This window comes from Pteronotus mesoamericanus, unplaced genomic scaffold (genome assembly GCF_021234165.1).
Source record: "Pteronotus mesoamericanus isolate MK-2021 breed Mesoamerican mustached bat unplaced genomic scaffold, CSHL_Meso_final scaffold_85, whole genome shotgun sequence".
NCBI lineage: Eukaryota > Metazoa > Chordata > Mammalia > Chiroptera > Mormoopidae > Pteronotus > Pteronotus mesoamericanus.
In genome coordinates, this window is record NW_026555329.1 from 49,157,235 (window position 1) to 49,170,883 (window position 13,649).

Sequence of the window (13,649 nt, forward strand, 5' to 3'; positions counted from 1 at the left end):
TAACCAGACTCATCAAGAAAAAGAGAGGACCCAAATAAATAAAATCAGAAATGAAAGGGGAGAAGGAACAACTGATACCACACAATTACAAAGGATAATAAGAAAACACAATGAACAACTATATGCCAACAAACTGGACAACCTGGGCAAAACAGATAATTTCCTCGACATATAATCTTTCAAAACAGAATCAGGGAGAATTAGAAACCATGAATAGACCAGTTATAACTAATATAATAAAATCAGTAAAAAAACTCCCAGCAAACAAAAGTCCTGGACTGGATGGCCTCACAGAGAATTTTACATAGTATTCAAAAACTAACACCTATCCTTCTCAAACTATTCCAAAAAATTCAAGAAGAGGGAAGATTCCAAGTTCATTTTACAAAGCCAGCATTATCCTCATTCCAAAACCAGATAAAGACAAAACAAAGAATAAAATATATAGGCCAATATCCCTAATGAACATACATGCTGAATTCCTAAACAAAATATTACCAAACCAAATCCAGCACTACATAAAAAGTATCATATACCAAGTGTGATTTATTCCACAGACACAAGTTTGGTACAGTATTTGCAAATCAATAATGTGACGTATTACATAAACAAAACAAAGGATAAAAATAACATGATCATATCAACTGATGCAGAAAAAGCATTTTATAAAATCCAGGCCCCATTTACAATAAAACCTCTCCACAATGTAGGAAAACAGTGCTCATACTTCAACATAATGAAGGCCATATATGAAAATCCTACAGCCAACATCATATTCAATAGGCAAAAATTAAAAGCGTCTCCCATTATATCAGGAACAAGACCAAGTTATTCACTTTCACACTCTTATTCAATATAGTACTGGAAGTCCTGGCCACATTGGTCAGAATGTAAGAAGAAATAAAAAGCTTCCAAATTGGAAAGGAGGGAGTAAAACTGTCTTTATTCACAGATGACATGATATTGTATATATAAATCCTGAACACTCCACCAAAAACCTACTAGATCTCCTATGGGACTGTGGGAAAGGAGCAGGACCCAAAATTAGTATTCAGAATTCCTTGGCATTTTTATACATCAATAATAAACTACCAAAAAGAGAAATTAAGAAAAAAATTCCATTTACTTTTGCATAAAAAACAATAACATACCTAGGAATAAATTTAACCAATGAGGTAAGACCTGGACTTGGAAAATTATAAAATTCTAAGATACTGAAAAAAAAAATTGAAGACACAAATAAATGGAAGTATATGTCATGTTCATGGTTAGGAAAAATAAACATCATTAATATGTCCATACTACCCAACAGAATTTACAGATTCAATGCAATTCTTATTAAAATACCAGTGGCATATTTCACAGATCTAGAACAAATATTCCAAAATTTATATGGAACCATGATAGATGTCAATAGCATCAGAAATCCTGAGAAAGAGCAAACTTGGAGGGATCACAATACCTGATATCAGACAACACTGCAAGACCACAGTAATCAATCCAGCATGTTACTGGCACAAGATCAGGCATAGAGATCAACAGAACAGAATAGGGAACCCAGAAATAAACCCACACCTTTATAGTCAATTAATATTTGACAGAGGAGGCAAGAACATACAGTGGCATAGAGACAGTCACTTCAATAAATGGCGATGGGAAAATTTGACAGATACAAGAAAAACAATGAATAGTTGACGACCACCTTACAACATATACAAGAATACACTCAAAATGAATAAAAGACATAAAAGTAAATCGCAAAACCCTAAAAATCCTAGAATACAGAGGCAGTAAAATTTCAGAAATTTGTCATAGCAAGTTCTGGCCAAGATGGAGGCGTAGGTAGATATACTTCATTTCCTCATACAACCAAAAGAAGGATAACAACCAATTTAAAAATAAAAAACAACCATAACTGTCAGAAAATCTAACTGTATGGAAGTCCAACAACCAAGGAGTTAAAGACGAAACATTCACCCAGACTGGTACAAGGGATGGAGATGGGAAGTCAGGGCAGAGAGGACATGGGACAAGGTGGCGGCTCGCAGATCAGGCAGTGCCACATTTGCATGCAGAGAAGCCAGGAGGAACAACTGGGGATCGAGATAAACTGAGCAACCCAGGGTTCCAGCACAGGGAATTAAAGCCTCAAAACCTCTGGCTATAAAAACCTGTAGGGATTGTGGTAGCAGGAGAAACTCCCAGTCTCACAGGAGAGTCCACTGGAGAGGCCCACAAGACCCTAGAGTGTACATAAACCCACCCACCCAGGAATCAGCACCTGAAAGGGCACAATCTGCTTATGGGAAGTGAGGGGAGCGATGGAAAGAGGGGTGAGAGTCAAGCAAGCTAGCAAGCAGCATTGTTCCCTCTCTGACCCCTCCCCTAAATAAGCACAAGGCAGAGCAGGTTGCCCTGCCCTGGTAAATACCTAAGGCTCTGCCCCTTACAATGTAACAGGTGCACTGAGACAAGGATATATGGCCCAAATGAAAGAACAGATCGAAACTCCAGAAAAACAACTAAGTGATGAAGAGAAAACCAACCTATGAGATGCAGAGTTCAAAACACCGTTAATTGGGATGCTCACAGAAATGATTTAATATGTTCATAAAATAAAGGAAGAAATGAAGGCTATACAAAGAGAAATAAAGGAAAATATACAAGGAATCAACAGGGAAGGGAAGGAAAACAGGACTCAAACCAATAATTGGGAACTAAAGGAAGAAATAAACATCCAACTGGAACTGAAGGAAAAAACAAGAATTCAAAAAAAAGAGGAGAGGCTGAGGAACCTCAGGGACAACTTTAAATGTTCCAAAATCTGAATCACAGGGATGCCAGAAGAAGAAGAGGAAGAGCAAGAAATTGAAAACTTATTTGAAAAAATAATGAAGGAAAACTTCCCCAGTCGGTGAAGGAACTAGGTGTGCAAGTCCAGGAAGCTCAGAGTCCTAAAGAAGCTGGATCCAAGAAGAAACACACCAAGACACATCATAATTAAATTACCCAAGATTAAAGATAAGGAGGGAATCTTAAAAGCAGCAAGAGAAAAGGGGACAGTTACCTACAAAGGACTTCCCGTAAGACTATCAGCTGATTTCTCAAAATAAACTTTACAGGCAAGAAGGGACTAGAAAGAAGTATTTATTCAAAGTCATGAAAAGCAAGGACCTATATCCAAGATTACTCTATCCAGCAAAGCTATCATCTGGAATGAAAGGGCAGGCAAAGTGCTTCCCAGATAACATCAAGTTGAAGGAATTAATCATAACCAAGCCCTTATTATATGAAATGTTAAAAGGACTTATCTAAGAAAAAGATCAAAAACTATGAACAGTAAAATGACAACAAACTCACAACTATCAAGAACTGAACCTATAAAATAAAAACAAAAACTAAGCAACAACTAAAACAGGAACAGAATCACAGAAATGAGAATCACATGGAGGGTTATCAGTGAGGAGGAGGAGGAGGGGAAGAATGGGGAAAAGTTACAGGGATTAAGAGGCAAAATTGGAAGGTACAAAATAGACAGGGGGAGTTAAAGAACAGTAAAGGAAATGGAGAAGCCAAACAGCTTATATGTACAACCCACAGACAAGAACTAAGTGGGGGGAATCCTGGAAGAAGGGGGGATGCAGGGCAGAGGTGGATGCAAGGCAGAAAAAAATGGGATTACTGTAATACCATAATCAATAAGATATACTTTAAAAAAAAATTCCTCATAGCAATATTTTTGCCTAAATATCTCCTCGGGCAGGGAACTCAAGGAAAAAAAATAAACAAATCTGATGAATTCAAACTACAAAGCTTTTGCACAGCAAAAGAAACCATCAACAAAATATAAAGGGAAACCACTGACTGGGAGAACATATTTTCCAATGACACATCTGATAAAGGGTTAGTTTCCAAAATATATAAAGAATTTATACAACTCAACACTAAGAGGACCAACAACTCAATTTAAAAAATGGGGAAAGTAGCCCTGGCCAATGTGGCTCAGCTGGTTGGAGCAAAAGGTTGCACATCTGATCCCCAGTCACAGCACATACCTGGGTTGCAAGTTAAATAACCTGGTCAGGAATACAGATGCATACAGGGGGCAACCAATCAATGTTTCTCTCTCCTCTCACATCTCTGTCTCTCTCTGTCTCTCGCCCTTCCTCTCTCTCTAAAAGCAATGAGAAAGAAATATCCTCAGGAGAAGATTTTAAAAAATGGGCGAAGTGCCTGAAGAGATACTTCTTCAAAGAGGACATAAAGCTGGCTGATAGACATATAAAAATATGCTCCATGTCACTCACAATCAGAGAGATGCAAGTTAAAACCCCAAAGAGGTATCGCCTCATACCTGCCAGAATAGCTAGCATCAATAAATCAACAAAGGAGTGCTGGCAAAGATGTGGAGAAAAGGGAAGCCTTAGTACACTGCTGATGGGAATGCAGACTGGTACAACGACCGTGCAAAACAGTAAGATGTTTGTTTCCTCAAAAAAATTAAAAATGGAACTACCTTATGACCCAGTCATTCCACTTCTGGGAATTAATCCAAAGAAACCCAAAACACTAATTCAAAAGAATTTATGCACCCCTGTGTGCACTGTAGTGTTATTTACAATAGCCAAGATCTGGAAAGAATCAGATGAGTGGATCAAAAAGAGCAAACGACCAAAATGAGTGGAGCAAATGTCCAAAAATGGATGGACCATTTTTGTGTTATTGTAAGAGAAATGAGCCAGTCGGAGAAAGACAAATACCATATGATCTCTCGCATATTTTAAATTTAAGGAACAAAATAAACAGACAAACAAAACAAGAACATAGGCATGGATACATGGAACAGACTAAGAAGAGCTATAAGAGAGGACACAGGACTTAGACAACTGTGGTGACAGCCACAGGGCAAGGTAGGGGATTGGCAGGGGAAGGCTAAGAGGGATTAACACTGCAAAAAGAGTAGGTATCACAAAATTCCTCATAATAAAACTCAAAAGTTAAGACAAATCTACATTACAAGAGATTGATAAAACAGGAGTAGAAAGAAAGACTAACTGCAAAGGAGCATAAGAAAATGTTTTATAACTTGATTTTGGTAACAGTTTCATAGGAAAGTATATCTGGCAACACCCACTGAATTATGTACTTTAAGTGGATGCAGTTCATTGTACACAAATTGTACCTCGGTAAATTTAATTTTTTAAAAAATGACATGTCATGAACACGGTAAAAGTTATAAACTAATAACTGTATTTCATTAAATATGAGGGTCATCAAATTCTGTAAAAAAAATCATTTTTTTAATGGGATTGTTTGTCTTCCTGGAATGGAGTCGTGTGAGTTCATATATTTTGGAGATCAAACCATTGTCTGAGGTATCACTGGCAAATATATTTTCCCACATGGTTTATTCCCTTTTCATTTGGCTGATGTTTTCTTTAGCCATGCAGAAGCTTCTTATTTTGATGAAGTCCCATTTGTTTATTCTTTTCTTTATGTACCTTTCTCTAGGGGACATATTGGTGAATATATTGCTGTGTGGAATATCTAAGAGTTTCCTGCCTATGTTCTCTTCTAGGACTTTTATGGTGTCATGATTTATATTTAAGTCTTTCATTCATCTTGAATTTATATTCCAATTAAAAATCCAATTAAGAAATAGGCAAAGGACCTGAAGAGACACTTCTCCAAGGAGGACATACACAGGGCCCAGAGACATAGAGAAAGATGCTCAGCATCACTAGCCATCAGAGAAATGCAAATTAAAACCACAATGAGATACCACTTCACACCGTTCAGAATGACCATGATAAATCAATCAACAAACAACAAGTGTTGGCACGGTTGTGACAAAAGGGAACCCTAGTACATTGTTGGTGGGAATGCAGACTGGTGCAGCCATTGTGGAAAACAGTTTGGAATATCCTCAAACAGCTAAAAATGGAACTGCCTTTTGACCCAGTGATTCCACTGCTGGGATTATACCCTAAGAATCCTGAAACACCAATTGAAAAGGACCTATGCACCCCAATGTACATAGCACACTTTACAATCGCCAAGTCCTGAAATTAACCTAAGTGCCCATCAGTAAATGAGTGGATCAAAAAACTAGTACATTTACACAATGGAATACTACGCAGCAGAAAGAAAGAGCTACTACCCTTCGCTACAGCATGGATGGAACTGGAGAGCATTATGCTAAGCAAAATAAGCCAGGGGGCGAAAGACAAATACCATATGATCTCACCTATAAGTGGAACCTAATCAACAAAACAAACAAGCAAGAAAAATATAAGAAGCAACATTGAAAGATGAGTAACAAGAAGGAAGGAGGAAGGGGGGAAAAGGTAACAGGGAAAAGAAAGGAAAGGGTCAAATCAAGGAACATATATAAAGGACCGATGCACAAAACCAAAGTGGGGAAGGACTGAGAGTGGGAGGTGGGGGAGTGGGGGCGGTGGGGAAAGTCGTCGTGGGAGAATGGAGACAAGTGTATTTGATCAATGAAAAATAAAAGAAAAACAAAAAAATAAAAAAATAGTAAGTCATCAACATATAAGTTGATGAACACCACAGCTAAAGACTGTACACTGTGGAGCCAAACTGCCTAAATTCTAATCCTGGCTTTGCCACTTACAAGTTTTGTGACCTCAGTTCTTCAGTTTAAAAAGTCATGTGACCTCTATTCCTCAGTTAAAAATACTTATGTGAACTCTATGTCTCACTTCTAAAAATCCATCTTTGAAAGGGGGGATATTAATATGACTGACTTCACAGAATTCTTGTGAAGAGTAAATAAGTTAATAATGGAAACAGCTTAGCAACTGTCCCTGGCACACAGTAAAGTGTCAAATTTTACTACTATAATTTTTCCTAAAAAACATTAGAGATATATATCAGATTAGTCACCTTTTCAAAATGTTCAAAAAAACAAAGATTTACTTACGTATCACAAGCAAGTCTTGAACTTTTAGAAATCCAGAACTATTTATGAATTTTACTTAGGTACATTACCAAATACAGGCTGTAAAATATATTATCTGCCGATGACCAGATTACCAAATTCAAGATCAAAGAACCTTTAAAAGTCATTTCCTCTAGTATGAGGAAACAGAGAAACTCATGACCAAGTGAAAACAAGTTCAGAAGTTGGATTCCAAGATATTAAAACAAAGTGTTCAGAACCAGATTATCACATCCATATAGTTAAGCCACTCACAGACCAACCTTCTCAGCATTTCTGAGCACCTGATATAACAACACATCTCAAGGCTGGACAAAATATCCAAGGTGTTTGGTGTTGAAGCAGCTCCTTAGAATCAAAGAAATCACCTTATGGTGTCAGATCAGTATGAGACTTACTGAGATGATATCTTATTAAGTTATGCAATGTCTAATCACTGGGCTATACACCTGAAACTAATATAATAACATATGTCAACTGTAACTGAAAATAATAAATAATAAAAAAATTTTAAAAAACAAAGAAACCACCTAAACACTTGCATCTTACATCCAGAGTGCTATGACTATTCCTTTCTCTGATGGGGGGGAACGCAGCGGGGAGGGACAATATTCTAATGTACTAAAAAGTCAGACCTTTCATATAAAAACTTAGAACTTTAAGAAGAAAAGGGGGGCCAAAAAGTGTTACTGCTATTCTAATACTAGAGAAGTTACTACAGAACAGTCTAGGTAAAAATTTCAGGAGCAATTCAGTCTTCAATGTTATAGGCCTTAAATGAATCCAGACTACACTTCTGTATTTAGTGAATTTAAATTATGAATTTTTTAATGTAGAAAAGTATAATAAAGATCACCCATAATCCCATGACTTAAGAATACCACTGTTACCAGGTTAACATATATTTTTATTTCTCTCTTATTAATTTATAAACTGCATGGGCTTATTTGATGAACTGTTTATATGAAATAATAAAATTCAGAGACTAAATAAAATTGCTGATGAAATTTACTAAAGATATTCACAATAGAGGTTAAAAAAAAACTAAATGGAAAGGATATCATACTTTTATTCCCAACAAGTGCAGCCTTTACATTTTCTTGGAATTTTTACATGAATACCCTAAGTTTAGAAAAAGAGATGCCAAGTATATTAACATTTATTATATTAAGAGAATTATGGGACTAGGATTATGGAAAAAATCATTCAAAGACAATTGAAAATATACATGGCTCTACTTCAGTTCCCAATTAGACATGAAAAGGAAAACTGTTTCTTATTAAAAAGCTGTCTACAACTCTATGACATATTTAAAATATTTTTGATTTACATGAAGGTCATATTTTTAAAATTCTGTATAGCAAAGACAGAAAATACCTATATCAGCAAGCATATTTCCACTGACACAAACTTAATCTAAAAGACTCCCTTATCTACAAATGGCTGACACCAGAAACACCCCTTCTCATCATTACTTCTAGACATTTCCTTACTATTTCCCCTCAGCAACTACTTCAGATATCAATGCTACCTGAAAACACCTACCTTTACCTCCAATTCACACTTTACCCTTACACAAACTGACAAAGGATCACTTAGTGGTGACACAAGACAGGCAGTAAAAAGGAGAAGAGAGGAAGAAAGAGGTAAAAAAGAAAAAGAGTGCATTAAACCTCCTTGCTAATCTTTACCACTAGTCTATCCACTATCTTATAACCCTGTACTGCTCACTATCACCAGCAAGCATCAGTTGCACAAATGGATTAGGAAGGATGGAGAGATGGTTTTCCACCACAGCAGAAAAATCTTATTTTCTTATTCCTGCTTCATTTTCAATTCTACTACCAGAAATAAGGGAAGGAAAAATGATATATTCAAGCCTACTCTCATTATTCAGTTCTCACTTCTGTCCTTACTATCCAGTGAATATTTTGCTTTATTTTCCAATCTATCCCAATTTATTTTCTTCCTTGCAATCTCTCTCCCAAAAGACTGCAATCTCTCACATAACCTAAGCTCAGCTAATCATAGCTATCCAATAGATTGCCCCATTCCCATCAATTTATATCCTTTTACCTAACACAACTTCTATGGCTACTTTCCTGCTTCCCATTTCCCTCACATTCCACCAACATTTTCAGTCACAATTAGGCATGGCATTGAGAGGACCATTATTCCCATAAACTATATACAGTGCTAATTATGTACTATCCAAACTTTAAGGAAGTTATTTTAATATTTTTGAGATTCGATTCACTCACATGTACCGGAAGGAATTAGTTTAGGTCACTACTCCAAAATCTGGCTGACAAATTTCCAGACCCCAACAATAGGGATTCTGAAATCATGTATCTGAAGTGGTACACAGCAATTTCCTAAAAGGCACTCAGGTGAGTCCCCTGATGCTTAGGAATCACTGATAAATGCCCTTCTTAGTCTAGCATTCCAAGATTCTAAGCTGGCATTTTCACTGCATGTTCTGATAGGAATATTGTTACAAAAGTAGTTTCCAGTTATTGGTATTACAGTTCATGTTATGTTACTGATTAAATAGGCTTTTGTAACATGCCTTAGTACCTAAGCACAATTTATATTATTTTATAAGTATAGCTGACTTGCAAATGAACATGTAAAATATGTTCGCAGACCAGAGATCATCAATATTGTAACAATACTAACACCTTAAAGGAAAACACTAAAAATTATTTCTTTAGAATTATGTTCATCATCAGACTTTCACAGATGGCTTTTTCACTGATTTTTATCTAGTCACAACTAAAGTTTGACCCACATGTCAGAAATAAAGGTAGGAAGGGCATGCTCATTAGGATCTTTTATTTTGCTAGTTCACTGATGGGGCTTTGTATACCACTGGAATAAAGCCTAGAGAAGTCTACAACATCGATGAAATTTACGGCATAAGATATCTAAAGAACAGTCTCATTCAAAGATTTATGGATTGCCAAGTCTTTACCTGCCCCAAAGCGCACCAGATCATTCACTTATGAACTACCTGTATCTATTCTAGTTTTGGTAACTTCCAACTACCAATTCTCATTATAAAGAAAATGTTCCCTTAGTTAATATTCAAGCTTACAGATGTGTTTCAACATGTGGGAACTAAGTAAGTATAAACAGCACTTTAAAACATAACACATTAGTAGTGCATTAATTTAAGTGGAACTTATTCCTTTACGAATAAATGAATAATGAAATTATTATAAAAAGGCAAAAATGAAAACTGAATTATATGCTAATCATATTTTCTTTAAAAGATGTGCTTTCATAAATTGGTACAAAATAGCCTGATAAATAAAAGGAAAGCGTATCCATTTATTTTCTCATTTCTCCAAACATAAAAATCCGTAGTGAATTCCATTATGTAAGCATTCTCTGGATATCAAGAATGATGCAATGGCTGCTATGGTAACTACTCATTACACTGAATAAATTGTGGGTTAGGGTGGAAAGCATTCTTTTAAAAACAAATTTCAACATTTTAGCTATACCCGATATATCTCTATTGCTACCTACTAAACCATAACTGTGGGCCATCTTTGAGAATATTATTTAAGAAGCTATTTAAAAAGCTAAGCTTGATGCCCTGGCTGGTGTGTCTCAGTGGATTGAGCGCAGGCTTGGGAACAGAGGTTAGATTCCCGGCCAAGGCACAGGTCTGGGTTGCTGGGCAGGCAGTGGGGCATGTTGGAGGCAACTGACTGATGTTTCTCTCCCTCTCTTCCTCCCTCCCTTCCTGTCTCTAAAAGTAAATAAATAAAATCTTAAAAAACAGTAAGAGCTAGGCTTGAGTTGCCAAGGAAAGAAAATTGTTAAAGAGTTAGAAAAATAAAACACATCAACTGTATTCAAAGAGAGTACTAACCTTTTAGAGTAATTAAAAACTATTCATAATCAAAAGCAACATGATTTTACACGTCTGTTCCACCAACTGTCATAATTTTGCTTCTAATCCTAAATTATGTATAAGACTAACACTAGAAGATTGCTGACTTTTCAGTTTGCAATTAAACTAAAACCAGAGCAAGTAGCGTGAAGATCCCTCATTTCAATCTTTAAAATTTCTCCTGGGCACGTTAAAAAAATTAAAATAAAATAAATAAATAACCAACCTGGGAATTTTCAGTGCATTAATATAAGGCAGGTCTGTAAAAAGGCCTATACTTAAAAATGCCTAAGATAACTGTGGACCCCAACTATAAACACTCCTCAGGCACAAGCAAAAGCTACTAAGACTTCTTCCTTCGCTTACAACCTTCCACAGGTGATCTCCTAACGACGGCTGTCTTCTCCAGGGAAATGTGTCCTCGGGATGCTTATTCAAAAGCTAAACTGTCTTTTGAGAACCTGCCCCAGATTCTTCCTCCTCCGCATAAATAAACACTAAAATCAAACATCTTAAGTATATTGAATGGGGCATTAGTGCAGCCCATCCTCCTTTTAACAGTCAGCAAAAAGGCCTGTTGACTTGGAAGCCCTGGAACCCAATGCGAAGAAGCCCGAACACCGCCTGGCTAAACCCGTCGGAATGAAATTCTGTAAACGCAATGCGTGACCTGGCAACAAATGAAACAGGCTGGTCAAGCGCGAGCGAGAGGCAACTAGGGTTCCTTTCAGTCCGCCTTTCTTAAATAGATTTTACCTGCCGTCGTGTTTTACCTTCATGTCTCTCCCAACGAGAAACCTCCACTTCCTTTATGAAGGTGTACGTGTTTGTGTGTGGTGACAATAATCTCAGCACCCCGGCTGGGAGCTGGGGATTGGTGGGGGTGGAGACTTAGTTCTTTCACAAGCCTGTAACTCTCCTGGAAGAAGGAGGTCCGGGGCTGGGAGAGCGGTATTGGCCGGTGCTGGCATGCAGCTCCTTCAGGTTGCAATGGTGGTCCCTTGGCGGGAGGGTAGAGGTGTATAGGGCTGGGAGCGATGATGCCTTCCCTCTTCTACCCCTACTGCCCCCCGGCGCAGCTCACTGTTTACCTTCCCGGTACTTCTTGCGGAGCCGCCGGTGGACGCTCTTTACCACCCCGGACAGCTTCTCCTGCTCCAGCTTCCGCTCCTGCTCCCGGGGCGGTGGAATGCTCGGGGGTCCTACCCCCTGTCCGCGAACACAGTTTCGGCCGCCAGCCCCGAACTCCATTTCACTGCCGCCGCCGCTGTCACCGCCACACCTCCAGCCCTCGCAGACACCCGCCTGACGAAGGAGGTAAGGAACGAGGCAGCAGCGGAGGTAATATCAGAAAAAGGCAAAACAGCCGGAGCCACGGCTTGGAGACGTCCGGGGTGGGAGGGGAGCGCGGGAAGGCTTACCCAAACGTACAACCTGATTGGTGAACTACCGAAGGCTGGGCGGAAACGGAAAAGGCCAAAGGCGGAATACCTCGGCTCTCTCAGTTGTTTGCGCAAGGGAGCAGCTGGAGAAGATGGGGCTGGCAAGCAGAGAGGAACTGAGGAGGTGGGAGTAGTGAACCCCGAAGCTCCGCTTCTCCCCTCTGTCAACCGGATTTTGTGCGCAGGCGTCGTAATGAAGCTACGAGAAAGGGTCTGTGCCCACGCGCTTGCGCATCTGAGTTTGCTTGGTTTGGAAAGCATTGTGACATCCAGTTTTCTACCAGTGATTCCGTCTCCTGCCAGTTCTATTCTGGTGTGACGAGGCTATCTGGCATCTACGCACTGATTTAATAAACAGCTGGCAATAGCTAATGTCTATTGTGCCAATGCTGTGTGAAAGACAGAAAATGGGGACAGAGAAGGGCCAAGAAAAGCAATAGATGAGGGAAGCGAGGGAATGAAAGCTGGATGCCCTCAAGAACTTTTGCAGAGACCTGGGTATCAGAGGAATCCTGCCCTGGTTTAATAGGCATAAGAACTCTGAGCACTGTTAAAGTTGGCTTCCGTGACCCCTACTGCGATTTAGTTTTGTGGGTTAATCTATGTGAAGTGTGCTTAAGTGTGTTTGACAGCCTTCTCCCCCACTCTTAACTCCCTCTTCTCTTGGAAAATTCATGGGGAATGTAGTTGCTGACTTCTATACCAGAAAGATGGAACACTGCTCTTCAAAGAGAAATATGAGACTCTGCATTAGTTCCTGAAGTGGTACTGAGGCTGTTGCAATGACAGAGATTCGGTAGCTGAAAGCCCTTAAGGAACTGTGTTAGGTTGTAACGTATTCCTGCACTACAGTTGTTGGTTACATGGGTGAACACTGAAAAAGATACCTATGAAGAAGGCCACCTGGTAGCTTATTGGACTCAAATTTAAAAGCAAAGACAACAGTCTAGCAAAGATTTCTCTGCAAGGGTCACTCATGGAAAACTCACTTCAAGGGAAGCCTACACTGAACTACCTTCCTGCACTGTGTTTCTGCCTTCTGAGCTAGCTCTAATACAGGAGTTTCTGGAACCTTACTTCAACCAAAAGGACTGAGACTTTCCATGTCTAATTGGAGCTGTGCAACTATATCTCATAAGCATCTTCACTGACCAATCAAAGCAGTTCCATTCTGACCAGTCAAGATAGTGCCTTTTGGACCAAACCAGGAGGATTTGGAGTCCTCATTTGCATGAGGATGGACCAATTAGGGACCAGGGATGAAGACATCTGTGGATATAAAAGTCAGCTCCCCTCTGGCTTAGGGGTGGTACTGTCCTTTGTAAGCAAGACTGAAGAT

At 38.7% G+C, this 13,649-nt stretch overlaps 1 protein-coding gene across 1 annotated transcript in view; it reads right to left on the reverse strand.

The window, feature by feature from the left end:
• BMT2 (base methyltransferase of 25S rRNA 2 homolog) overlaps positions 1-12,280 on the reverse strand; it is a 199,318-nt gene extending 187,038 nt beyond the window's left edge. Inside the window, exon 1 of the mRNA XM_054563946.1 lies at positions 11,960-12,280. Coding sequence (XP_054419921.1) covers positions 11,960-12,119 — 160 coding nt within the window. The 5' untranslated portion in view covers positions 12,120-12,280. The remainder of the gene's footprint in view (positions 1-11,959) is intronic.
• Positions 12,281-13,649: the final 1,369 nt, after the last annotated feature.